Source organism: Colletotrichum siamense (assembly GCF_013390195.1).
Source record: "Colletotrichum siamense strain Cg363 chromosome Unknown KSG_Cg363_contig10, whole genome shotgun sequence".
NCBI classification, from domain to species: domain Eukaryota; kingdom Fungi; phylum Ascomycota; class Sordariomycetes; order Glomerellales; family Glomerellaceae; genus Colletotrichum; species Colletotrichum siamense.
Window position 1 is genome coordinate 3,834,015 of NW_023501023.1, and position 26,574 is coordinate 3,860,588.

The 26,574-nt window shown below is 53.2% G+C and overlaps 9 protein-coding genes across 9 annotated transcripts; 3 read left to right on the forward strand and 6 right to left on the reverse strand.

The window, feature by feature from the left end:
- Positions 1 to 477: 477 nt before the first annotated feature.
- On the reverse strand, positions 478 to 2,112 carry DCW1-2 (Mannan endo-1,6-alpha-mannosidase DCW1; the record flags this gene model as incomplete). Its single annotated transcript, XM_036646786.1, has 4 exons — positions 478 to 1,056; positions 1,125 to 1,369; positions 1,441 to 1,926; positions 2,016 to 2,112. 4 exons carry the CDS (start codon positions 2,110 to 2,112, stop codon positions 478 to 480), a joined length of 1,407 nt encoding a protein of 468 aa, XP_036488170.1.
- Positions 2,113 to 5,820: 3,708 nt separating this feature from the next.
- Positions 5,821 to 6,687, forward strand: CGCS363_v014938 (uncharacterized protein; the record flags this gene model as incomplete). The annotated part of the gene is made up of 1 exon (XM_036646787.1): positions 5,821 to 6,687. One exon carries the CDS (start codon positions 5,821 to 5,823, stop codon positions 6,685 to 6,687), a length of 867 nt encoding a protein of 288 aa, XP_036488981.1.
- A 275-nt stretch (positions 6,688 to 6,962) lies between these two features.
- Positions 6,963 to 8,270, reverse strand: CGCS363_v014939 (uncharacterized protein; the record flags this gene model as incomplete). The annotated part of the gene is made up of 1 exon (XM_036646788.1): positions 6,963 to 8,270. The coding sequence occupies one exon, from the start codon at positions 8,268 to 8,270 to the stop codon at positions 6,963 to 6,965; it is 1,308 nt and encodes a 435-aa protein (XP_036488660.1).
- A 3,350-nt stretch (positions 8,271 to 11,620) lies between these two features.
- Positions 11,621 to 12,805, forward strand: CGCS363_v014940 (Branched-chain-amino-acid aminotransferase; the record flags this gene model as incomplete). Its single annotated transcript, XM_036646789.1, has 2 exons — positions 11,621 to 11,875; positions 11,924 to 12,805. The coding sequence occupies 2 exons, from the start codon at positions 11,621 to 11,623 to the stop codon at positions 12,803 to 12,805; spliced, it is 1,137 nt and encodes a 378-aa protein (XP_036488127.1).
- Positions 12,806 to 13,694: 889 nt separating this feature from the next.
- Positions 13,695 to 14,718, forward strand: CGCS363_v014941 (uncharacterized protein; the record flags this gene model as incomplete). The annotated part of the gene is made up of 6 exons (XM_036646790.1): positions 13,695 to 13,978; positions 14,038 to 14,093; positions 14,152 to 14,211; positions 14,269 to 14,343; positions 14,395 to 14,478; positions 14,537 to 14,718. 6 exons carry the CDS (start codon positions 13,695 to 13,697, stop codon positions 14,716 to 14,718), a joined length of 741 nt encoding a protein of 246 aa, XP_036488128.1.
- Positions 14,719 to 15,246: 528 nt separating this feature from the next.
- On the reverse strand, positions 15,247 to 16,640 carry cctM-1 (FAD-dependent monooxygenase cctM; the record flags this gene model as incomplete). Its single annotated transcript, XM_036646791.1, has 4 exons — positions 15,247 to 15,491; positions 15,543 to 15,821; positions 15,882 to 16,470; positions 16,527 to 16,640. 4 exons carry the CDS (start codon positions 16,638 to 16,640, stop codon positions 15,247 to 15,249), a joined length of 1,227 nt encoding a protein of 408 aa, XP_036488125.1.
- A 497-nt stretch (positions 16,641 to 17,137) lies between these two features.
- On the reverse strand, positions 17,138 to 17,499 carry CGCS363_v014943 (uncharacterized protein; the record flags this gene model as incomplete). Its single annotated transcript, XM_036646792.1, has 2 exons — positions 17,138 to 17,424; positions 17,472 to 17,499. The coding sequence occupies 2 exons, from the start codon at positions 17,497 to 17,499 to the stop codon at positions 17,138 to 17,140; spliced, it is 315 nt and encodes a 104-aa protein (XP_036488126.1).
- Positions 17,500 to 18,084: 585 nt separating this feature from the next.
- HGT1-3 (High-affinity glucose transporter) lies at positions 18,085 to 19,657 on the reverse strand (the record flags this gene model as incomplete). Its single annotated transcript, XM_036646793.1, has 2 exons — positions 18,085 to 19,112; positions 19,162 to 19,657. 2 exons carry the CDS (start codon positions 19,655 to 19,657, stop codon positions 18,085 to 18,087), a joined length of 1,524 nt encoding a protein of 507 aa, XP_036488124.1.
- A 2,385-nt stretch (positions 19,658 to 22,042) lies between these two features.
- Positions 22,043 to 23,081, reverse strand: Araf43A-1 (Extracellular exo-alpha-(1->5)-L-arabinofuranosidase; the record flags this gene model as incomplete). The annotated part of the gene is made up of 2 exons (XM_036646794.1): positions 22,043 to 22,668; positions 22,727 to 23,081. 2 exons carry the CDS (start codon positions 23,079 to 23,081, stop codon positions 22,043 to 22,045), a joined length of 981 nt encoding a protein of 326 aa, XP_036488326.1.
- Between the last annotated feature and the right edge of the window lie 3,493 nt (positions 23,082 to 26,574).

Here is a 26,574-nt window from a genome sequence, read left to right on the forward strand (position 1 = left end):
CGAAGAGCCGCATGTTTCCTCTGCCCACCCTCTACCCGCGACATGGCAGAATATTGCGCTTCATAAACCTGCCACCCTCTAGCCGCCAGACTTCCGATTCAAGATTAGGCACAGATAAAGTTGATCATCAGCAAGCACCACCCGTGCAGTGTACTCTAGATCAGACCGACGCCGCGAGCGCCACCAGCACCAATATTGGCGTGGGGTCCCGGAGTAGAGTTCGCGGTGGCTGATTACATCTCACTCATGCCCCGTCAGTCATGTACATTTCACAAAGTCAGTCATGAGGCCACATCAGCACAACTGAAAAAAAGAAAATTTGTCTTGTCCAGTTATCAACAGAGGTAGTAATGATAATACCCTCTCCTCGGTGTACCCAGAACGCCATGCCATGCGCATCCAGATAATGTAATCCCCAACAAAATAAAAATCATACAATCCCCGTCATACCCTGAGAGACCATTCGTCCCTGGCACCTTAGTCCACGAAGCTCATCCATCCCCACGTGCCCAAACCGCCCGCAAGCACCATAAACGTCAAGATACCCGCGCCCGCCTTGTCCGCCGTCGTGATCGGCTCCTGCTCAATGCGGTCCTTGGAGTTACTTCCCGCATTCACGTCGCCCGCCGAGATACCACCGGTCGAGTTCGTCACAGGCGGCGCGGCATCGTCGATCAGCAGACTCGACACGGCGGCGAGCACGTTCATGGCCTCGCCGGCGCCGGACGTCTTGTCGGTAGCCGGGTCGACGAAGACGCCGTCGTTCCAGTAGAAGCCGCACACGCGGCCCGTGGCGCCGCCGGTGCACTGCTTGACGGCGGCGGCGGTGGAGGTCTTGAGGACCGGGTCGATGGTCGGCTTCATGAAGGGCGCGACCTGCGTGACGACGGCGAGCCAGCGGTGCACGTAGCCCTTGAAGGACAGCATGTCGGGCGTGCACTGGCCCTTGCGGCCCTCGCAGGCGAGCTCGTAGGCGGTGTTGTTGGGGAAGAAGTTGATGAAGAGGGACTCGGTCATCTTCTCGATGCGGCCTTTCCAGAGGTCGGAGCCGTTGGTCTGGGGTTTTGTGTTAGTGTTGTTCTTTGTTGGTATAAAATCTGCAAGACGGGTGGTGAGAGACATACGTAGTTGTACATGAAGGCGGCGCCCTGGGTCAGGATGGCGGCGTTGTAGGAGAACTGCTGCTTGTTGACGTCTGTGCAGTTGTGCTCGACGTGGCCTCCATCGTAGACGTTCCAGCTCTCATGGTCGATGTAGTTGACGCTCCAGAGCCAGTCCCAGGTCTCCTCGGCGTACTTTGCGTAGGTCGCGTTGTTGGTGTAGCGGGCGAGGCGGGCGCCGATGTTGAAGAAGCATCCGTTTGCGATGGCTGTGCCTCATGTCAGCATGTCACTCGTCTTCCCAAAGTTTTGTGATTGGGCGAAAGAAGGAGAAACGCACTGTTCTTGTAGTTGTATCCGGCGTTGGAAAAGGGCACCTGCCATCTCAGACCGCCGCCGCAGGTGGTGTCGTGACGATCGGGGCTCGCCTGGGTAGTCCAGACGGCCTGGGCAAGGGCCAGCCACTGGGGCTTGTTCTCGGGCGGGTTGGGGAACTTGTTCTCGGCGGCGAGCATGGCGGACATTCCCCAGAAGCCCTGGTCGTCGTTTCCGAGGGAGGCAGTGTGGTTCGGGGGCATGTAGTCGGCGTTGGGGCCGGTCTGGTGCAGCATGCCCTCCATGATGAGGTCGTTGTAGGTCGAGTCGCCGGTGAGCTTCCAGTAGTCGATGTAGGTGCCCATCATGGCGCCGCCCTCCCACCAGTAGTAGTCGCCCTTGTGCTCGGTGGGCGGGCCGGGCAGGATACCGGGGATCTCGCCGGATTCGTTGCCCTTGTAGAACTTCATCAGGTCGTAGGCGAGGTTTTTGGCGGCGGACTTGATGTTGTCTGAGCCGGGTGTTAGTGGGGGTGGTTTTTTGGGTGAAGGCGTAGTCTTAGTCCGTTTGCACCGGGGATGCGACGGAGACTTCACTCACCTTTGCTGTCGATGCTGTAGACTTGCGCGCTGGCGGCGGGGAGGCTTCCTAGGAGGAGGAGCGCCGCCGAGGCGGCTGTAGCGAGTGATGTGACCATGGCGATGTGCCGGTCGGGTATGGGTTAAAAATGGTCAAAAAAGACGCCCAGTCTTGTGGTGACGATAAAAAAAAGGTAAGAATCGGCGGGGGCGGTCGATCGGGTGGGCGATTGCAGGTTGTTGGTCGGGTCGTCGAGGTAGCGAACGTGTCGAATTGAAAAATAGCGAGCGTTGAAAGTAAAAACTCGTTACGAGAAGCGATTAATCATGGCCGACTTTGCCAGAATTATTTTCGTGAATTGAAGCCGCCGTCAGTATGTTGGTATTAGTCGTCGTCGGGATTGGTGTCGGCGGCGGTGGTGTGTTTTTCTGGGGCGGGTTGGTTGAGGTTTTGCAGCGAACGAGTGACTGTCGCCGGCGTTGTTGTTGGTGGTGAATGGTGAACTGGGAATGGAGACAGGAAAAAGCAGGAACAGCATCGAGAAGCCCGGCAGCTGCGCGGGAAAAGGGGGGCACGGGAGTGTATATCTCTTGTTGTGGCAGAAATACCAAGACTTTTTTCTATTGCCAAGGCTTGAAAGAGGACATTGAATGGATACCCTCTGTCTGTCTGCAGGTAGGGGCATCTAGGAATACACACACCCATCACAAAAACAGACATGGACACACACCACCACAACACAGACCACAGGATCACAGACCACGGGAAGGCAGGGACGACGGGACAACAGACTCAGGTCAGATCCAGGACGAGCAGGGCAGCACACAGGCAGGATGACGCGGTGAATTTGTGCTGGTGGCCGCCAGCGTCTTGGTATTCTTGGTACGGTCTTGGCCTTCTGGGCATCGGGGCTGTGCAGCAAATGAGAGACGGCGCCGACGTTGGACAGAGGAGTCGCCTTTTCTCGCCAAAGTGCACCCAAGACGAACAGCCGCCCTGCCCTGGATGGATTGCCACGGGGGAACCAGGCTGATTGGGTGCTTCGGTGCTCCGTGACGGATAGGGTCTGGCCACGGCACGTTGCGAACAAGGTTTGACTCTTGGGGAGTGAGGGCGTCCGCATCTGTCTGCAATTGACGGTGTTGAAGATTGATGAGGGCTAAAAGTTACACTCGCAGGCAATACGTAGCTTCAGCCTCAAAGCCTTACATCAGTCAGTGCAGGTGACAGGTAGAGACAACAGACGAACCCAGGGCGCTCTTGAGACGGACGAGAGCGGCTGGGCTGGGAAGAGGAGGCAAGGAGGCAACCACCAGCAGCCAGCAGGTCGGATCACCAAGCCCAGCCATCCCTACCTCTGGAGAGCATTGCCAAGACTCGTCATTCCAGGGCAAATACGCGGGGAGTTTACGGCCACGACGACGGTGAGGGGCCCGGGCCTGTCACGACTCACGGGCAGTCCAGACAGGAGTCAATCAAGGGAAGTGGGCAACTCTGCTGCTGCTGCTGCTGCGGTGTTGACTGGTTCAGCTCTCGCCTCGACGATCCTATGGTGAAAGGGTGGATGCTGCAAGAGATGGATTCAGGGGTCGATGAGAGCTAAGACTCAGCAGCGCCTTGGCGATGCGATGGCGTCTCAGGGCCATTTGCGACGGGGCGAATGAGTGGGTTGGAGATGGATGGCGAGACTCTCAGACGGAGAAAAAGAATTGAGGTCGATAGTGAGTTGCGATGATCGTCCAAGGGGACACCGGGTTCGGGTAAGAAGGCCGTTGGAAGAATCAGGTACGGATGCTCAAGGCAAAGAAGAGCAGCAACAATGGAAGGAGCCGGACAAAGCATGGCACCGCAGCCCACTGAAGTAACTACCAGACTATCCGTACCTTAAGGTAAGGTTAAGTTGTCGCCTGCATCTGACCTGATTTTAGTCATCCACTGGGCGCTGGAAAGTCGGATACGAAGCGAAGCGACGTCTGAAGGCTTACTGCTGCAGATACGGTCGCTGGGAATACGCGCAAAAGAGGCCTTGCTGGCAGAATGCAAAAAAAAACATGGAAGAGGCGAAAGGAAGCAGCCCTCCCTTTTCCCATCCCTCTTGTGCTTGTGCAGGAAAAAGCCAAGGCATTGTGTTGTTTATGTGCGCCAAGCAAAGCGATCGGGACAGCCAAGGCAGATCACACGACGGCAGCGAGCGGCGCGGGGCCACCGGTTGCCGCGGGCGAGGTCTCGTTTGCGATGCCGCTGGTAAAACGCCCGACATTCAACGATCGTTTGGGTTCAGACCCAGACGCCTGGGCAGGGACGGGCTTGCGTGAGGCTGGGCATCCCAAGACTTTTGGCGGTGATGGAAGATGAAATGAAGACGAAGTGAGATGACAGTGAAGGTGAAGTGAGAGGATTAAAGTGGTAGTGAATGTGATTGGCTGTAGAGGTTGGAGATGGGAGGAAGGAACGACCCTTCAGTGAAAATCCGGAGGGAAGGTGCAACTCTCCAGCTCTCTCCAGAAGGAAAGACCCGACGAAGGGACCTTCCCACTCACCTTCCCCAGCGCTTTCCCTGAGTTCTGGTTCTGGAACACCAACTTTCGCCGAGGTACGTACCTGTCATCAGCAACACTTGAAGTGTGTCCACACTGTACTTGCTCCACTGCGATGGAGCAAGCCCAGTGGCCAGCGATGCCAAGGCCGACGGGAATTTGGATGGAACGCTCAATTTCCAGCGCCTCAAATAGGGGGCTCACGGACAGTGACAAAAAGATGTGAACGCACACAGTACGCAGAGCCAATCTGGTGGGGCTCGCCCAATGGCAAAACAGAAGCGACCCCCGACGGGCACCGGCAGCGCCAAGACTCCATAAAATTAGCGCACTGCCGAGGGCGACAACCCCCTGAAGACTGCCCACCGGCGCCCGACACCTCCGGATGCCTTCACTTCCTTTTCTGTCTTTTCTTCCTACCTTATATCACAGCAGGCTCATGACAACTTTCGGTTGCAGATACTGGGCTACGTGCTACAGCAACAGACCCTCTGGAAAACAGAAACAGATCTCACGAGCTTCATACTCTATGACAGACGTTAATCCTACCCGATGCTCTCGTCGGCAGGGTTCCTCACACTTTACATCCAAGCGCCATCAACCCTGTCCAGCTGATCCTCCCATCTTCCGAGATTGCATGGGCCGACCAACCCGCGGCCAAGATTCGCCAGGCAAGCCCTTCCGTCACGGCGAATTCTTGTCCTCCGAGATTCCGGACATGTCACCGCAACCGCTCCGCTCCACCCGGGGGCCGGCCGGACGATTGACACGACGCTGGCGACGCTGTAGGGCCAGAGACCAAGTCAAACCACCCTTCAACGCCTGACAATTCAAGCCGCGGAGTCGAGACCGATGTCAGAACATAATGGCGAGCAAGTGCTGCAATTCATGGTTACCAGAGTAACCTGCCACACGTTGTGACAACCTGCTTCTGAACCCCCACGCTCACAAGTGACCACCCCCAACCCGTTCTGCACTGAACGCAGACTCTCCTGCATTACTGCATTTTCACCGTCAGCTTGTCCCAGTATTGATAATACATCCCGAGCTTACGTGAGAAAAGACTTCACAAAGCGTCCTATTCGGCCGCATTCCCGGTAAGACTGGGCAATCGACATCCAAGACATCCTCGAGAATAGTCGCCAATGCGTGCTTTGAACTACCGAGTAAGACCACAGGGCAAGTGCCAACCTGTTTTAAAGTACCGTGGAATGCTATGCCCATGACCCGGTTCCCGCTGGCACGCCCAGGCTATCTGCCGTCTCTCTATCCGTCATTCATCGCCGAGCATGTCTCCCTCGGACCTCACCTACATTCTCATGGGCCTAGCAGGCTACCAAGCTGCGAACCGTCTACTTCATTGCGTCGTCAGGCGTTATAACCCTTCATTCTACGCAACCCTCGAAAAAGACCGATCTTCCAAACTTGCCCCTTACTTTGTCTTTCCCCTCGGCATCCTGTTTACCCTCGTCTCCGCCCCGATATGCTTGTACGCATACGGCAATACGCCTCGAGAATCAGATATCTTCGGCGTTCAACGGCCCTTCGCCACAGCAGGCAAGGTCTGCCTAGCTTCTCGCGGCATACTCTGGGTCTCTGAGCTGCCACTGCTCGCCTACTCCCCCGAATACGTCACTCATCATGTCCTTTCCCTGGCTTCTCTGCTTCTCGTTCTTATGCGGAATATGCCGCGGCGGCCGATATACCTGATCTACGCGGGCCTGATAACCGAGCTGTTCTCCGATACCGTCGCGCTCTTGAGGCTGCATGGGCGCCACGCGAATTCCTGTGTAGTCTTCAGAGCGGCGATGCTTGCTAACGTTGTGGGCATGAGTTTGCTACGGATCCTTCCCATTGTGGTTTTCACAGCAGGGATGCAGAAGACGAGCCTTGACTACGTGGGAGGCATCGTAATGTACTGTGCCTATCTCCTTCGACTGTCGTTCTTGCAACTAAAGATTCTGGGATTCATCAAGGGTAGCTTAGGTCAGAGAGTTCTGACCCGGTTCTTGGGGAAGTCTGCGACACAAGTGGCCGCGAGGTGGATGCCTCGACCGAAACCTCTCGTCGTTCTTGCTACGGTTACGATTGCACTGTCTTCAGCAATCGAATACTCTGCCGGCTCTCAAAGTCTTATTGCTGAAGTCCAAGAATGACGACGCTAGGCATCTGCTGGTCACAATCCCCTCCATAAGCGCGATCAGGTCAAGGCATGAACCACCCTCAAATCCATGTCAAACTGTTACCAAAGAGGCAAAGCAGCATCACCGAACGCATCACGAACATGAGAGATGTTGAACTTGCGGAAACAACGTTCCAATGCTTGGTATCTTGAAAATATGTACAAGCCTGCATCCAGCGGCTGACAGTATACAGAGAAAAGAAGTATTTACTCAAAAACGTACAAAACATACACCTTCCGGTTCCCCGCTTAGGCAACGGTGGCACCGGTCAGGGTGAAGGAGTAGTCCAGGCCCTTGTTCGCGTCGCTGTTGGCGAGCTCGAAGCCGCTGTACTGGATGGGCTCCTTGGGCGTGTTGGCAATCACCAGGCTGGCCTCCTCGCCGGACTCGAGGGTCGCGGAGCCGGCGCCGTTGGCGAGCTTGACGTAGCGGCCCTTCTTGGTGCTCGCGTTGAAGAGCGACAGGGTGGCCGTGTACTCGCCCGAGGAGGTGACCTTGACCTCGACCTTGTCGCCGCTGACCTTGAGCGGGATGATGTTGGAGCCCATGTAGCGCGGCGCGCGGGCGCTCTTGACCTTGTACTCGGAGCCGGAGCCGTCGACGTTGGCGAAGTTGATGCGCGACTGCTCGGCGAGGAAGATGTCCTGCGCCTGCTTGTGGCCGATGTCGACGTAGGCCATGCGGGCCCAGTAGGCGCCGACGATCTCGCCCGCGGTGCTGTTGGACGCGACGCGGTTGAGCGTGTGCAGCGGCGTCTCGTTGCTGCCCTCCTTGTACTGCTTCATCATCTGGTGCAGCGCGTCCTTGCCGAGCCCGCCGATGTTGTCCGGGTTGTTGGTGAGGTACGTCAGGAACGGCCACGCCTGGTAGTAGTTGCCCGAGTCGACGGTGCCGTCGACGATGACCTGGAACGAGTCGCCGAGGACCTTGTTGACCTCGAACTCGGTGCGGCCCTCCGGCTGGTTGTGCTTCTCGCGGGCGGCGGCGCAGAGGTCGGACGTCTGGTAGGTGTCCGCGATCCAGTTGGCGACCGTCTCCCACCAGGTGCCCGTCGCGGCCTGGTCGACCCAGGTCTTCTGGTGGTAGTGCAGGCCGTGACCCCACTCGTGGACGGTGACGCCGGCCATGGTGAGGTAGGTGTCGACGACCTCGAGCCACGCGGCGCCGGAGGCCTGCTCGGAGTGCATCACGCCCGCGGCGCTCTCGAGCGTCTTGACGGAGTAGACGTTGGTCTTGTACCAGGGGCCGGCGTCGGTCGCGTCGTCGAAGGACAGGCCGGAGGAGCGCCAGCCGAGGGTGTTGACGAAGCACTCGTAGGCGCCCTCGAGCATGCCGAGGGCCGTGGTGGCGTCGGCGTCCGAGGCGCCGTACACGCGGAAGTGGGCCGAGTCCTTGAAGGAGCTGCCGCCGGGGCCGGCCGAGGGCTGGGGGGAGAATTCGGCGGGCTCAGCGGCGCGGGCGACGACGGGGGTGCCGAAGCGCGCAGGCTGGGGGGCGGCCTGGACGCTGGTGAGAGCCAGGAAGACGGCGAGGAGAAGCTGGTTGGAACGGGCCATTTTGGACGAGGTTTATAGGTGTGAGTTGGTGGAAAGTGAATGTACTTTGTGAGTATTGAAAAGAATGGACGAGATCGAAAATGAATGGACTGCAGAAAAGAACTATGCTTTTCTCAATGAAAGGACGGACGATACCAAAAGTTGATGAGATAGGACCTGCTGATCAAAGAGATGTCTTTTTCTCTTGACGTTGCTCGAGGAGCCGCCATCTTTTTAACACAACCAGACGCCTCCATCGCCAAGACCTTCTAGTAAGGATTCATCCAAAAGTGCCGGAGGATTATGACGGGCTCGTTGGTGATGAGCGAGGCCAAGACTGAAGACGGGGCTCTCTGTGTAAGTCGTTTGGGCTGTTGGCGGTGTTGAACACCCCGGGGCCGTGGGGTCGCACCCAGTGTTTCCGAAAAAGTGAAGGTAATTTGCGATGAAACGGCGCGCAAGTCGCTCCAATCACGTTGTTTTTTCGTATTCCGCCCCCTTCACCCGTCGTGCCCTATTCCGCATGCGGTTTTCCTCCTTGCATCGATCTGCCAAAAAGAGAAGTCGAGTTTCATCCCCTAGGCTAGAGAGACTGAAATCTCGTGATTGATGGAATCAAGCTTACTTCTGGAAGGGCGAATACAGTGCCTTGTTCACGGTGTTTCTGTCATTGTGTTGCGATTGTTGCAAAGACAGCCCAAAGGTCGGTTGTCAGCCGCGATTCAAGTCACGAATGTAACAAGATTATACCAATATACGATTCCCCCATAATCCCACATCTTGAAATGACGATGGCCTCGCCTAGCCCCCCGTTGCGTCCAGACCTGACGATGGCCTCATCGCCTCTCCCGTACCGTGCCACCCTCGCTTAAGCGCCGTTGGGCCTGTTAGTCAAAAGATCCTACCAGGGGGGCTCAGGTTCCACAACTCTCTGACACGGGCGGCTTGCCAGCGCGAACCCATGGCGGCTGACAGCGTTCGGTTCCCCATAAACAATCTAAATGCTCGGAAAGTTCTCCTGAAGCTTACTGCGTAGGTTGATTCTTAGTTTACTCAACACTCCCGAGTTCTTGGTATTGAGGCGAAAATTCCCCGATTTTTCTTCTTTGGCTCGGCTACGGTCCGCCTGGGTTGGGTTGGATTTAAGTGTGTGTTGCGCTTGCTTTGGGGGCCAAGCTAACGTCCACTGCGCTTGCAATTCTGCCCGTTTCAAACGATCGCTTTGATCATTGAGAGAACGCTGCGGTTGCGTCTTAATTGAGATTCTGCTATGACTATGTATGTTCGGGCGCCGGTGTAACATACCTAAATGATAAAAGGGCAGCACGGGTGCGCCGGGTGCATCTCTCGATCTTTGCGGCGGATGCCCCCAAATGCTTAAGCGAACGCTCTCAAGACAATGGCAGTCGAGTCATGGCAGCTGTCATTGGTCTCGCAATTTACCCCTTCAATGTTGCGGGATCCCGCCGGTATGAGAATACGGGGGAATAAGGCTATTTCATTACAAAGACTTTATTTAAAGTATGAGCTCTTAGTTGGCAAGTCTGTCAATTGCCTAAGCCAAAGACTTTCAGTCTGGTGAGGGAGATACTTTCGCCTCAAACATCCATGGAGACACACTTCATTTGCGGGAATAATTCCTCCATATTGCCAAGGCGACTGCGGCAAAGCCACAATGGCGGTGTCCAGTCCAGACTTCAGCAGTGCTGTTGCTGGAAACATTCAGATCTTGTCGTTGGCGACTGTGCTCTGCCAGTCTGACCCTGAATCACCAGGTTCTGGCGGAATTAAGCGTCGGAACAGTCCGCGAGTGCAAGGCTCTAGATCGATCCCATTGTTAACAAGTACTGAGTTGATCGCCCACACCCGTTTTGATACGAGGAACTTGATGAGGGAATCACCAGAAACTTTCAGACAATTGGCTCGGTGTACGTAGTTTGAGCAGAAATCAGACTGGAAACTGCTTTTCAAGCATTGGGTAATCACGACTTGGGGTGATCGAGTTGATGCGGAATACGACTCAGGCTGCAACCCCTCAGCAATATTCCTCTGCAGTTCATGCTGCGGTGGAATCCACCCCCACTTGTCGAGCCTCTTCGTGTTGGAACCCTCCGGGTCGGGCTTTCTCCTAGTTCCCGACACTCCGGATACACCGGACTTTCGCAGGACTAACAACCACACTCAGCGCAAAATCCGGCTGGCTTCTTTGTGGATCACGAGATCATATTTACCGGTATTGCCGGTACAATTCTAAGGGCCTGTAACATCACTCCTATATCTCGCTAGAAAATGGGCTAAGTTGTGGTTCAATTTGTAAAGGAGGTGTTTCCTTTCCGCACCGACACTTATACCTGATCAGGCAGAGACTTGAAGTCTTATATCTGAACTGGTTCCGTCCTTCTATTCATTTTCTTTTCTTCGTCATCTGTTGTCCAGAGTTGACCACGTCATTGTCAACTGCTTCGATAAAGAATGTGTTTCAAAAAATGGACCACAACCAGTCAAGCTCCTACATCGTTAAAGCTGTCGAATATCATTGGCAAGACGAATTCAAATTGAACAGTAGTGATGCTATATGTGGAAATGATTGTAATGCAAAGAGAAACTTCATCTTCGATTAACATACCACAAAGTCTATGTAGGTTGGGTTGGGTCATCATTCAAGTTGCAGCGAAACTCAGTCCGGTGAAGTCTTTACGAAGTTTTGCAGATGCAGTATTACGGGTGTACATAGAGCTGATTATAATTGTTGTGTACATAGGAGAGCTTTGGAAGATCATATGTGCCTGACATCACATGAGCACGATGAGCTTGCGTGGAGATCCCGTCGAGGAGACAAAACCACCAATTCATGTCGTTGCGAAGGCTAGCCAGGCAGTCAGACGACGGAGCCACCAAACACACCGCCAGTACATCTGCCGCGAGATGAATGATGCCAATACTGGGTTATGCTGGCATTTAGTCATTCGTTCGAATGTGATCGAGTCATCATCGCGCACCACCACGTTGTTTCTGGCGAAAACGTGTAGCATCCATGTTTACTCAAACATTGCAACATTATCTTCTCCCCGCTCTGCTGCACGCCACCTACGACAATATCTACGTCAACCGCGCCCATCGACCCACGTGTTGACAATCACGATGCAGAAGTTGGTGAGGACATGTCCAGTCAAAAACGCCCTGCGCCTTGCGCCCTATGCGCCTTAAGATAACGCCGATCCACCGTCAAGACCAAACATCCGCATAACCCACGATAAATATCTCAGTAGACACATTACAGATCACTAGTTGGTATGGTGCTTTGAGCTTTCTGTCCACGATTTTCGGAATACCCCTCGGAATTCGAACTTACCCTCGCGCCGTTAGCAATAATGACGGTCACCAAGCCAACCACGTTGAAGGCATCAGCTCTCGAGATCCAATGGACAAAGGAGCCAAAGCCGGTTCCAGCACCGGGATCCCCGGAGATCACGAGCTTGAAGGCTACTACTGACCATATGATTACGGTCTCTTGGACTTCCGCAAAAGGCTGGGAGAACCCGAAGCTCGTCCCGTACGGTCCGATACCTCTGATGCCCTCGGCGAATGTCATTCACTACGCCACCGGCTGCTTCGAGGGCATGAAGGTCTACCGCGGAGTTGACGGCCGCCTTAGATTGCACCGCCCGCTCTAGAACTGCAACCGCATGCTCTCATCAGCGGAGCGCATCTCACTACCGGGCTTCGAGCCCGAAGAGTTGCTGAAACTTATTCATAAGCTTTGCGTGATTGAAGCACCGAAGTGGCTCCCCAAAGACAAGACCGGTTCTATGTTGTACATCAGGCCGACCATGATTGGGACAGACAGCAGTCTGGGTCTCAAGGTCCCGGAGGAGGCGCTGCTCTACATCTTTCTCATTCACTGGCCGTCGCTCAACCCTACCACAGCCCCGAACGATGACAACACGAACAACGGAATTCGGTTGCTGGCTAGTACAGAGTCAACTGTTCGAGCATGGCCAGGCGGCACTGGAGCTGCCAAGGTGGCTGCCAACTATGGCCCGACCATCCAGGCTCAGGGCGAAGCTCGCCGACTGGGCTATGACCAGATCCTTTGGCTCTTTGGCCCAGATCGGCAGATTACTGAAGCCGGATCCGCAAACGTCTTCGTCATTTGGAGGACCTCGACGGGAGGTCTTCAGATGGTGACACCGCCGCTCGATGAAAGGAAGATTATTCTTGCAGGCGGAACTCGCAGATCTATCCTCGAACTGTCGCGCAAGATGTTCGTCGGTGGCCCTGCGGATAAGGACGTTGAAAAAGTTGAGGTGTTGGAAAGTGACATTACCATGTCCGATATTGTCCGGGCGGTCGACGACGAGAGTCTTGTGGCCGTCTTCGTGGTTGGGACTGCTGCCTGGGTTCAGCCGGTGGCTGAGATCATGTTTGATGGGCGAACGATTCGTTTACCCTTGGGCAAAGTGCCGCATGTTCCATTGTTAAAGGAGAAATTGGAGAGCATCGTGTACGGAAAAGAGGCAAGTCCCTGGGGAGAAGTCATTGATGAGAGTGAATAGTCGACATAGCAGGGTCACTTTGCAGGGAGGTTGGAATAAACCGCAGGTTGGTTTCCGAGCTGGTGTCAAGAAGGGAGATGACCGCGGGAAGTGGGGGGCAACTTGATGGGATCGATGGAACGGATGGAACCGAATGGGATTAAAAGTAGCCTTCAGAATTCTAAAAGAAGATTAGAGATTCACCGGTTCTTTCAGCGCCCCGAGAATCTGGTTAAATGGGCCCGGTGGGATGATAGATGAATCGAACGAGGCCGGCTAGTATTTCCCCGATAATGTCAACTGAGAGTGACGATGGTACAAGGGTCGTCAAACTGGCGATCCAGCGAAAGACCGAAGTCTTATTTGTTAAGACGGCCCTCAGCTGACTAGATCTTATTCGCTTGGAGAAGCCCGTGAACGAGATCGCAAGAGACCGCAGTGAGGTGATAACGAGACCGAAGCGAGTCGTAGATAGATATGCGACCGTGCGACCGGACGCTAAACTGGCAAGTTAGCCGGATTCCTGAACAAGGCACCCCCTAAAACGAAGAATCGAACGCCAACAGCTTCGATTCGCGGGTTAACCCTCAGCCCTGGGACGTGCCGTCTTATCCAGAACCCAATTAAACGATCAGCGCAACTCGGCCCCTAGCCGAGGAGCGTCGTTTGTTTGCAACGACAGCCCGCTTTAACCCAGCGACAACCCCTTCAATTTATGGCCGGCGAGAATTGCCCCAGCCTGTACGACGGATCGTCGAAATAGGTAGTTAGAACATGCCGCTGAAAAGAATATAAGCATTTGAGTGCAACCATCAGTCTTGGCTTTCTTGGCTCACTCTCTTTCAAGACATTGCTTCAATAACCAACCAACTTTTTATTCACTCTTTTGTTTGTTTGAAACCAAGCCAAGATGCGTTCTTCTTCTCTTGCTGCCGCCGCCGGTGCCCTCGCTGTGCGAGGCAAGTACGATGACTGGAAGTTCGGCAACATGTTCAACCTCGGCCCCGCCAGCAACGCGATCGCCAAGGCCACCTACACTCTGGTCCCTCCTTCCATCCCCTGCGGAACCGTTGTTGCGGACAAGACTGCCCAGCCTTGGATGTCGATCTGGGTTGGCATCTCCCAGTCCTTGAGCGACGACAGCACGGATCTCTTCCAGCCCCTGCTGAACTGGGCGCCCAACAACGCTCAGGAGTAAGTGATGGCGCATTTCGAGTCAATTATGCTTGTACGAGCTGACGATGTTTTGATAGGGGCTGCCCTGCGGCCAACGACGCCTGGTGTGTCGCTGCTAGCACCTTCACCGGAAGTAAGTTGTACCAAGCTTGCACGGTTCCCTAACAGTACAGTTGCTAACATTCGCATAGCTGAGCAGGTTGCCCAGAGCTACGTCGCCATTCCCAACAAGTCCAACGTTGACTTTGAGCGTCAGTCCACCTTCCAGTGTCAGATCCGCGCCATATTGAAGACTAACATGCCTGCAGTCACCTATGATGCCTCCAAGGGTGTGACCCAGAAGGTCTGGATCAACGGCGCCCTCGTCTCCCAGCAGACCGACAGTAAGATCCTCTCTTCGTAACACAAATACCTTATTCTGACACCAATTGCAGAGGACAAGAACGGCAAGGCTCCTACCTGGATCTACTCCAGCAACGAGTGCTACTCCGGCGCCTGCGGTACCCTTGGCGCCTACAGTAAGTCACCCCTGAAGATGTCTTGTGTCGTGGACTTGTGCTAAACAAATACTTGCAGGCTGGAGCAACCTTACGGTCACTCTCAGCGAGGCTGACTCTAACTTCGGAGACACCCTTCAGCTTACCGGCGGCTCCTCCAGCGGTATCAAGACCACTGATGGTGGCAAGACCTGGCACGCCGACTCCATCAAGATCAACGAGGACTACTTCTACACCGATGGATCCAAGAAGCAATGCTGAACATTTCATTGGCCCAAAGGAGCTGAGAGCACGTTGTTGATTATCTTCTTCTCGTCTTTGGCATCCGAGGCTTCGCTGCCAGCCTCCTCGGGACCTCTGACCGTTGTCTTCCTGTGTAGATATAACAAAGCATCTTGTATATTGTCATCGCTGACGACTGGGCCCTCTTGCCTTCGTGGGCTTGAGGCTGGTCACCTGTGCCAAGCACAACACGCCCGAGTGAAGACGACCTTGTGACTGAGCATTGCATTAAACCTTACAAAACTCGCCCTCCTATAATTAGCTGCCTCGAGCAATGTACTTTGATCACTACGCGAAGTCGACAAGATGGTCCTCTGAAAGTAATATCATTGACACTTATTCATCCCAACGAGTGATGATTCTCAAAATCCAATTCTCATACTTTTTGATGGAAGTTCCTTGCGATCTCAAGTTGACATCGCTTCTTCTTTCTTGGTATCAAAACGAACTCCTGTGGAACAGATTTCTCGCCCAACTAGATTACGCGTACTCTGATCACCATCCTTCTCAAATAGACCTACCGTGTCCTTGGGTAACCATAAGCATTTTGCTGACGGTGTCCTTGTTCATTGCCTTCTCGGCCTCGCTAAGCGATTGCGCAACCGCAGTACAGCCACGTGCAACGACGTCAGCTCCGTACAGTGTTATGGTTTCCTCTCTCATTGCCGTGTCCCCAGTCTTCCTCAGCAGGATTAGAGCTTTCACATACTTGTCGGAATCGATGATGGCATGTTGAAGACCTTGACCTCGGACTGAAACAGAGTCAGCACGGTAAATAGCGAAGCAGGCGTGGTTTTGCTTACATGGGAGCATCGGATGGGCTGCGTCACCTGCAAGTGTGACTTTTCCGTCATGAGTTTGCCAGGCTGACGGCAGCCAATACTTCATTTCGTCAATGTAGCAAAGACTTCCGTCCGGTGTCCACTCTATCGCGGATCGGAACGGCTCGCAAAACCCCTCCAAGTCACTTTTGACAAAGTCAATTGCTTCCTGTCCAGCTAGAGTCACGGGCTCTCCTTTCCAGACTTTGACCCAGAACGTCTCCCACGAGGCAACGTCTTTGGGATCGTTTACAGCCATGACTGTCACAGGCAAAATTAGCTAAAATCCCCCGGCGGGAAAGAATGGTAAGCGATACATACCACCACAACCAGCCATAACCCCAGAACCAAGCATGGAGGCAAACACTGAATGTGCCTTCACGATTGTATTGACTTTCTGTTCGTCTCCGTACTTAACATTGCAGTTGGCGATCATGAAGCCGGAGGGCACAGGTTTGGCAACTTCGGCGGCCACCAGGAATTCCCGAACTTTTGACGACGCACCATCCGTTCCCAGAACATAGTTTGCATCGAAATTTGAATTATCATTGAAAGAAAGTCGCACACAATCGTCGTCGATGATGTCCAGCGCTTTGAGACCTTTGCCCCACTGGATGTTAAGGTCCTCCGCCAGAACCTCCCGGAAGCGACGACGGCTGACTCGCCGAGCGCCGGGAGTGGAGTTCCGGAACAACACCTCGCCAGTAAGGGCGTTGTACCCCAGGACGCTCTCGTCCCAATCATCGAATTGCAGGTGAGGATTGCAATAAGCCTTTGGAAAGTTCTTGACTATGTGGTCGGGGAGCATCTCGGTCAAAGTCGACATTCCCCAGTGAATCAGAATCGTCCAGTCTCTGGGACGCGCATCAATGCTCGCGTCGCGCTCGAAGACCGTGACCTCAAATCCGTTCTGCCGATCATCAGCGCGAGAATCTCAAAGAATATGGAATAGGCACTGCGACACACCTTCTTGAGACCATGGGCCGTGATCAGACCCGTCAACCCCGCTCCGACAATTGCGACTTTAGGTCCGCCATTCTGATGGCTTTCGTTTGGTGCGTTGACTTCTGGAATGGCCATCGGGGATGTTGGAAAATCAATACTACGGGATCTGAGTAGCCAAGGATATGGTTGGTTCGAACCCAGCCGCGGGATCAATTGAAGCACTACAGAATATTTCTAGAAAACGATGTGAGGAGGTAAATGACGTCTATGAAGAACGGGCCTCCAATGTCTCTGTCGTGAGACTTCCCGGTCCCGAGGGTAATCTTCAGACGAAAAGTCATCTCCGAAGCTAGTGCAACATAGTGATTGGTTCGCCCCATCTCCAAGTCCGAACGAGCCTCTAAGGTGGCGTCAGACGATAATCGGCACGGCATCGATAGCCAATAATGTATTGAACTTCCCGGGGTGTCATCCTTTGAATGCAAGGCAGGAGCAGGTGTTTGGCATAGGATCGTAAGCTGAGCATACGCTGCGTCCAGGGGCCCTGGTTTGGTAGGTGTTTGCGTGGTATTGTGGCCAAATAGTCGACGTGGATCATGTTGAAGCCGCCATCAGGTGACGGGATCACTTCTCTACGAGTGTTCTGCTGAAGCTTGACGTAATATTTTCTCTCTGATATCCATCACATCGAAAATGGCGCTTGCGAGATAGAGAAGCACTATAGTCGATGTAAAGAACGGCTGGAAAATCCACCGCTTGTCGGAACTGCTCAATTGGTTCCAACTCTGGTATCTGCAGTAGATGCCGTACAGGATGTAGATATGCCCTGCTAGAAAAAAGAGATTGAGGATGAGCCAGAAGATGGCCCGGCAAATCGCGCGACGCAGCCGCGCACGACTTTGTTGGTACTCAGATGGCTCTGCTTTTGTCAGACCCCGGAACAAACTTTCAAGGCGACATGATTACCTTTCAACAATGTCGAGTTGGCAACCATTGTCAGAGTCTTTGTTTTCTCGTGTTCGATATTCATCTCAATAATTCGCGTATGTATTGCCGTGATGATAAGGTGGAAGGTGCAAGGAGTCGAATACGGTTGGAAAGAGCAACTACGATAACAATCGATGACTCAGGTTTGTTTGCGGAGACCAACACCGCCATGCCTTATGTTGGGAAGACCCACGTCAATTTATATTCCTGTTAGCAGGACTGAATGCCTATGCTTGTGTGCCTCACGCGGCACAGCAGGCTGGGAGGTGGGTGGCTAAGCTAGCCAAGAAAAGGCACCGCCTTGTTGACACCGCGGCGGTGTTGGTAACCGATTGACGATCTGTTCGCTACCATTCAGGGGCAACCAATAGCAGATAGAATCACATAGCTCTTCTGCCATCCATGGCTTTGACTACCACCATTCAATGGCAAAGTGTTCAAAGTATCAGGCTCTCAGCGCAAACGAAACTCTTGCAAATTTCATGTTGGTTTATCACTAGTATGTCTCTCAATCTTTCGTTGGAGAACGTGCTTTAGATTACGTGAGTCTGACAATACGTCCCTTGTATCCCGAACTCCGAAGCCCGCCCTTCTATCCCTCCAAATGAAAGGTGTTGTATTTTGTGTACGTACGCTTGGTTGTTTTCAAGGGTTGTGTTGTAGCCCCAGCCGAAATGATTTCGCCCCGAGCCTCTTCATCAGTAGACTCTGTAATAGCTGGAGCAGACTGTTGATTGAATGGCAGAACGCCATCGCCGAAAAGCTCGTCCATCTGCTCCAGAGTCTTGCCTCGTGTTTCTGGATAAAACAAATAATAACAAACCGCCGCTATCATGTTGAAGACGAAGAAGACGTAGAAAAACTTAAACCCTATAGCCGTGAGGGCTTGTGGTGAAAATGAGACCAGAATTAGATTGACGGTCCAGTTCGTGAAGGTGGTGAGAGCATTTCCAAGGGCCCGAATTTCTAGAGGGAAAATTTCCGCAGGGTACACCCAGCTGATGATGCCAAGCGGGGTGAAGAAGAAGCCAAACACGAAGTTCATGGCCACCATACTCCTCAGTTGGTCCGCATTAGACCTGTCCAGGTACTGGAATTGGATTGCGTTGACCAACAGGGCAGCCGCTAATCCGAGAGCAGACACGATGAGAGGTCTAACTCGCCCAACGCGATCCAACATCCAAAGACCAACGGAGTTGTAGATGATACCAAGGGCGCCGTTTATACCGATGATCATCAGTGACGTCTGGGTCCCAATGCCCAGAAGTTCGTATATGCGAGGGCCGAAATAGTTGATGACGTTAATGCCAGACAATGGAGAAAATGCTTGAAGAGCGCAACCCAAGAGCAGTCGCTTGCGCCAGGAAGGACGGGTGAGAATTTCCTTCCATAGATTCCAGTTTTTGTTGAGCGCAGATTGTTCACGGACAGCAAGTCGGATTTCGTTGTATTCAACCTCAACGACCTTCTCATCTACACCAATGCGTAGCTTGTCTAGTCCTTGACGAGCTTCATCAGGTCGTCCCTTTTCCATGAGCCAGCGAGGTGACTCTTGAAGGAAGTATATGCCAAGTGCCAAGATGATACCTGGGATGCATTGGAACGCCAGAGGGAAGCGCCCTAGGGTGAGTCAGCAGGTCGTCAAACCGAAGTTAGCATCGGATCTCACATGAAAAGTCAGTCTTCACGAACGAGCACCCGTAGCCCAACCACTGGGCTACCAAGAAGCCCCAGCTCAGCATCCATTGCAGGAGACCTGAGAGTTTACCCCGATGCTTGGCTTCCGATAGTTCCGAAGCATACATCGGGATGGTCGATGTGAGAATTCCGACAGCAGCACCGCCGATGAACCGCCCGATGATAAGGGTGAGCAGATTCCGAGAGCCGGCCTGGAGTGCGGATCCCAGACCAGATATGATTGAGCCAAGAAACACCGTATTGCGCCGTCCCAGCCAGTCGGAAAATAGCATGTTCACTATCGTCCCAAGGATCGCTCCTCCCTGGAACGATGATACTATTCCTCCGGCAATAGCATCAGATGGGTGAAAGTAGTCTTTAAATGTCTGGAGTGCGATGGTGGACGTGATAATGCCGGAATCGAATCCGAACAAAAAGCCTCCCGTGGCCAAGAAGGCGGCCGAGAAAAATGTCGCATGACGGCCCATTGGAGCTGCGTTTGATCGTCTAATACCAAATTTCTTGGAAGCCGAATACTATGCAACGATAAACACAAAAGTGGACTTGGCACTTCAAGGTCTAAAAGAGAAATGTAAGATCAGCTTAACGGTTGGAATTTCCCCAGACCCTCTGTCAGCTGGCGTCGTCGAGAAGGGAAGAAGGATGAGAAAAAGGACTGGAGCCCATGGTGGTTTTCACATGCGCTCCGAACGGGCCTGTGCGATCAGGTTTCTTGTTAAAGTATGGAAATTTCCTTGCGTGACGTGGACGTTTTAAGCATGAAACTTTGCGGCTCTGTGAGCCATTCACGGTTTCTTGTTTGGAGCGAGCACCCGAATAGAGTTGCCGTCCGTGATTCTAAATGCGATCATTTCCCCCGCTTGCCGAAACTGTGACCGAAACGTTGTTTCTTCCGACGATCTTCAGACGCATCACTATTCTCGGTGCGATTGGCGTCATTCTATCTGTCATCCGGTCCTCACATGGGAATCCTCGAGGATGAACTGCTTCATGACGGGAGTGTGCTTCCTTCTTCGGTAACCAAATGTTTCTGTGTGGGAGAGAATCATATTGAGAAGGCGGACGCTAGAGATATAAGGTTGTTTTAGCGCCGAGTATTGACAACTGCCAGTTTAAAACGGACAACGGGTGCCCAGCATAGTTCCGAGCGGGCGGAGTACGGCGACAAGATTTAAGTCCGCACTTCGCCAATTTACTCCGTACATGTCACTCACTGCCTAGGCAAACTTTTCACATGAACGTTGAGAGCCTTGAACCTCTGGTGGACTTTCTGATGCAGCAACTTTGGCACAGTTCAGGTCTATGAAAGCGGCTTGAAGTTCAACAATGTTTGATTAAACTGCTGTTGCATTCTCCGATGCTACGTCGCGTTGCACTGTCAACTCAACCTTCGGATGGGCCAGACAACAACATACATATTTGAAAACGGAGAAAAAAAGAAATCGTTAGAGTATATCACATTACATTAGATAATGCGTAAGGTTCAGTGTCACGTCTTTGCCGCAATCATCCACTGTCTGGAGAAATTGAAGTTCCAAGTCCTTCGGGCTGACTGGCGCCATTGCGCTGTACGATCAGAAAAGTCTGGCCACACCGGTGTAGCAAAACTGCGTACGTCAGCCTCTAGTACCGCCTCTTGAAGTCATATTCCTGTCTATGACATCCATTTCTCTTCTGAGCGTCTCGCAGCTGTCTCCCTGCATATGTCGATTTTCCAATCGTAGCTCTCACCCCTCTGTGTCAAACTAGAATTGTGCTCGAAGCGGCGACGTGCATTTCCAAGATGGCGGTAAACTCTAACCAGCGGAAGGCATCCGCCCTTGTCATGTATGTCTCACCCTAGTCGGGAGACGAAGCCTTAAAGTTGTTTCTTCTGTAGGATGTCCATTCTGGCAAACGTGAAAGCACGCCAATGACGATTTCAACCTTTCTGAAAAAAGGGAATGGAAGAAAACGTTGATATTAGAAGGAAGATTTCTTTAAAGAAAGCCATGGCTCTCCTTCGTATCATTATCCCACTCAAGACACGTCACTTGTCAAAAGCAATGTCGTCATCATTTGAAGGAATCGTTGCTTTGGCAACCTTGATTGTCTCCGTGTCGTCCGCGATTATTGTCATATTCCGATGCATCAAGGATTACCGCAGACATCGCCTGCCTCAAACGAGCACTTACACCACAATACAAGCGGGTTTCGAGACGGTGTGTTCTCCAAAAGTACAAATCGTACCCCATCTGACAATATTAGTTCATTCGTCATCAGTCAGACCGACTCCATGCAATTCAAACGGGGATATTGTCTTAAAGACCTACAGATGGTTCATGAGCAAACCAGTTCGAGCGACAGAGAGAAGCTCTCTTGTTCTACACCACACGGTTTGTTTAGTACACCCCGATCCTCTATTTAATACTTCCATATTGAAGATAACCAACTGACGTCTGTCGATCAACATGAACACTGCGTATGTACGCCTACGAACATGAGGGATGTCAAAATGGGGTTCTCCTAGTCGCTAAGTAGCTGAGGGATTGACCTATGCCACGAACTGAACAGCAGGCATGGGGCTGGACACAACTTTGCCAGGCTCATCCCAGTGTCCTGAAGATACTTTATACGATTCCGAGCGCAAGCAGACCACGAAAAGAAGAAAGACAACCGAGATAATATCGTGATCTGTTAGCTCATCTACTGGGAAAGCAAGACTTGACACACATTCACAGAACTCCAGTGGTATCATAGATTCGCTCTGAAATGTATTGTTCATTTAGGTTTCATTCATCATTATCTAGGTACACGAGATTCATCCGCTATTCACGTTTGACTTGTCTCTCCAATCTGTACGTCCATCCATGTTAGACGCTGGGCTCAGGCCAATCGTAGGTAGACGCCTGAGGGACACCGAAGTTGGGCGTTCCATCAGCATTGGCAGTGATGGGCTGGACCATGACGTAGCGGTTATCATCACACGCGCCGTTGGCGTTGCTGGTTGCGTGGAAAGTGACGTAGGTCTCGGTCTCATCAGGGCTGCGGAAGAAGCTGTTGTGGCCAGTGCCAAAGTTTCCATTGGCGGCAGTCAACTGACATCCATTGCTCTTCGTCCATGCTGAGGGCGACGCCGGATCCGTGACGCCATCCCACTCGAGCAGAGCAACGCAGTAGTCCGGAGTCCAGCAGTAGTTGGCAGAGTAGGCGATGTAGGTCTTTCCACCAAAGTATAGGCCGTAGAAGCCCTCTTGGACAGGGACTTCACTCTGCTCCCAAGCCTGGTCGGGCTGAGAAATGATGGTTATGTCGGAGCCAGCAGAGACGTAGTCATCACCGAGCTTGCGCACGCAGGTGGATTGGTGTTCAACGCCGGTCATGCAGGAGTAGACGAAGTAGTTGCCCCAGTCGTTGAATCGGACAACAGTGCCGTCGAGGGACCAATCATCAGTGATTTGACCAGCATAGGACCAGTCATCCCAGGGAGATGCGCCACCTGTAGATATGTTTGTCAGCTTTGAAGAGCTTCTTGGACGTAATGGGTCAAAACGTACCCTGCAGAGCATGCATCCTTTGGCCATCCAAGTTGCCATCGTTGCCGGCCGTGTAGTAGAGATACCACCTCCCGTCAAAGTAGTGGATCTCAGGAGCCCAGACGCTACAGCATCGCGTGGGATTGGAGTCAGAGTAGATAACCTTCGGGGTGGCAGTCTTGAGTCCCTCGATGGTCGTGGCTCTGGCGAGCTGGAGGTTGGTCCACTCGGTTGAGATCAGGTAGTAGTAGCCGTCAAACCACGAGATCTGGGGGTCACCGCCGCCAGGATTACGGATCGGGTTGGTGTAGGCGGCGGCCGAGCCGAAAAGGCCAAAGAGACCGAGCGAGGCAGAGACGATCTTGGAGAAGTACATGGCTGCTGTGTCTCAAGGAAGACTCGGCTCTGAAGACTGAGCTGCTGGTACTGAATGCTACATGGCAATCGAGAGGGATCTTAGGCGGTTTTATACTCGGACAACAAGCAGACATGCAATGGCAACAAGACTGCCGACATCATCAGGCGTCCAAGCCGTCCCTACCCCTGAGCCGATCCGATGCGTGACTGAAGTGGCATGTGGAATGGCTAGGGTGTTGTTCCTGGTGGTATTTCTTGTTCACGCTGCATCACGCAATGTGACTGGAGCGCTTTCACCCGAGTCAAGACAGACAACAAGGACGATCCGGAGCGACTCCGTATATGGACCCCATCAATCATGCGTTTCTGGCAATGACTTCGGGGAAGACATCAATTAAAATGCGGAGAGGCCAAGACCAAGCTAACGGGCGGTGGCCACCTGATATTGACAACTACTACCGGTACCTGCTTGAGGGGTTACACCGGATTGGCGCGCGAAAGAAGAAGGCGCTGTTTTGGTATGGGATGGCGGGGTTAAAAGCCGCCCGTGGGGAGGCAGCTCGCCATTGTTACCTTAATCTGTGGGGTTCGTCCGGTCACTTGTCAGCGGCTTGAGTGCGGAGGTCCTGTATTTTACGAACCTGGTCGCCATGTTTACCCCATATTCGTACCCCTGGCCGACTTGCCAGCGTCTAATTCCAAGTTTCTCCGTGGGCGCGTGATTTTGCACCCCGCGCCGTCCCCGGCCTCCCGGGCAGTGCATACGGCAGAGCACCGATGGGGCGCTCGCGGCCGAATTGTGCTGACGTCAGTACGATGGTTTGTTAAAGCTTTGGTGTTCTATCAAAGAAGTCCCAATCAGTCAAAACTTTGCTTTGGGTACGTTGTCAGTCAAGTTCATGTATTGCCTTGGCTCTGGATGCTAAGTGGGGCCGTTTGAACGAAGGTCAATTAGCATCCTCGATTGACCTCATAGACAGCCGCTCAAGATACGCGTGGTAGTTCATTTGCTCACCAAATTTGAAGGTAAAAGAAGCGATTGCGACCTGCGTGAGATATCACGCAAATGTATTTTCTCATTCATTATCCTAACTGCATCTCTCTTCTTCCCCTTTCCGTCCCCTTATCCACCTAAACATCTCCACTGCTAAGTCACCGCGTGCTGACCAACTTTCTGAAGTCACCTACCCCGGAATCTCAGAGGCTGGGGGCTCTTCGTCTCTCATTCGCGGTATTTTGTCACCAACCCGCAGACTTCTCCCCAAATCTGTTCCCCCTTCATTACCAACTCACCCCATTGGCGAGGCATCACGTCGGGGACCTCTCCGGCTTCCAGAGACCCCGGACCAACAGGTCTCGAGCCAGAACTGTCACCAGCAATAGATGGTTCCGGTACCGCATTATTCTTGTCATTGCTATAATTGATGGGGAGTCTTTCCCCAACCCAGTTAAGTACAGCCTCCAGTGAATTGTGGCAGGAAGCCAATATCCGATCGACAGCAGCCTTCAGTCTAACAAGGGCATCACGCAGTATCTGCTTCCAAACGTAAGCGAAAAAAAACTCGATCGGCAACAACCTTTGCCCATACCTGAATATTCTCATCGTGGCGATAGTTTTTGTATCCATACCAACCTATTATCATTGCAACGACAACCCCGAGAACAGCGAAAACACAGCTTATGATGTCCGTAGTATCCGACATATCTCCTGTTAATCTCAAAAAGTAGAGTCTAGTTAGCCACTCGTAGTCCACCACAACGTCAGTGATACCCAAGGATCCGAAAATGATGGTTGAAACCGATGACAAGAAGAGTTAAAAAGCCAGGAGCATCGAAGAACCAAGTGCTACTTTTTATAACTTCTGGCGCCGGGTCTTGCTGCTTACCTCATGAGCCCGTGATAGGCCGATGACACCGACCGCGCAGTGGGGTTGCGACCGCACATGATGCACGAAGAGACCAACCAAGACATCCGAAGGAAAGTCTCATTTCTTACCCAAAGAGGAAGAGTAAGTCGGGATTACCACTGACTGGATGGAAAGCTCTATATTTCAAGGCATACGTCCAATACATCGGGCTGTCCGTTTCGCTTACCTGCGCGCACCTGCAACGGTCGAGTCAGAATGACGGAGTCCGCCCACCACCAACAGTCGCAGTACGAGACGCGTCGGACGCGTCGTCCGGACCTGCAATTGAGCTTTGCAGGCAAAGTGGCATGGGCAGACTTGAAGTTGTGCTCTTGGAGGGTGCACCGGAAGAGCTGACAAAGCCCATTACCTGCTGCACCCCTCCTCCTCTTTGCCCAAGTCCGTTTCCTTGGGTGGCATTATGGCAGCCTCACACTTGAGCCACAGCCAATCATCGCGTCGGTCGTCCGCAGGCGCGTTCATCAATGAATGTTCTCTAGGTACGGAGCTGGCGACCAAGTTCTTGGGGCTTCCTCTTCGTAAGACGGAAGCTCCAGGATCGTCTCGCCTCATGACGGTTTCCGAGACCGAGATGGTCCATCCTCCCTACCGTTGACGAGTCGCCGGGAGCTCTGCATGTTCATATTCACCTGAATCACTTCATAAGGAATGACTTACGCCAACCTGTGCCGAGAGTTCTACAATCCTCGCTGTGAGTCCGAATGGTAGCACATTAAACATCTATCAAACATAAAGTCGTAACACTCTCGTACAACAGGTAAGGCGCCTACAACACCCCGCCATGAAGAATAAACCATGCAAACCGAAACCTACAATGACCGTGATCTCAAGGTCCCATCTCATCAAAAGCGATCACACCTACTCCATCTTCTCAATATGCTCATCCTCCGCCTCCGTATCCTCTTCGATACTCCAATCCCTCCAGCCCTCGCCGCGCACCCAGCTGATGCCCTTCCTCCAGTTACCCTCCTTCACAGCCCTCGCATCCCTCTCGTACACCACACCAGTGACCATCAACGCCATGACAAACACCCACACATCACCGCCCTTCATCGCCCTCCACCATCTCCTCTTCACACCAACCTTCCACAGCGAGTCGACGCTCACGCGGGCAGAGTACAAGAACACGCCGCGTCCGTTGCGCTTCTCGACCCACGCCCAGAGACCAGCCAGGAAGCCGCCGAGGAAGAACCTTTGCGTGGGGAGGAAGGTGCGCGGGAACCACTGCTGGAAGAAGCAGATGCTGGCCCAGGCGGTGGAGATGGACCCCGTGACGAAGGTGCTCATGCGCAGCGACTTGGCGAGGACGCGCTGGAGGGTCGTGACGGGGGCGTTGTACAGCGAGCGGAAGCGCGGGAGGAAGGTGACGGCGGAGTAGATGATGAGGAAGAAGCGGGTGAGACCGGGGAATGAGCCCAGCCAGAAGTTGAGGTAAGTTCGCAGGCAAGACGGGTCGGAGGGATGAAGCGTCGCGCAGGAGAGTGAGTTGATGATGGGGTGGGCGGTTGAGGTCAGGGGCTTAACGGCGCTGAGGGTCGCTGGGAGCGTCTCCTTGTTCGGGAAGAGTGTGGGTGAGATGTAGGG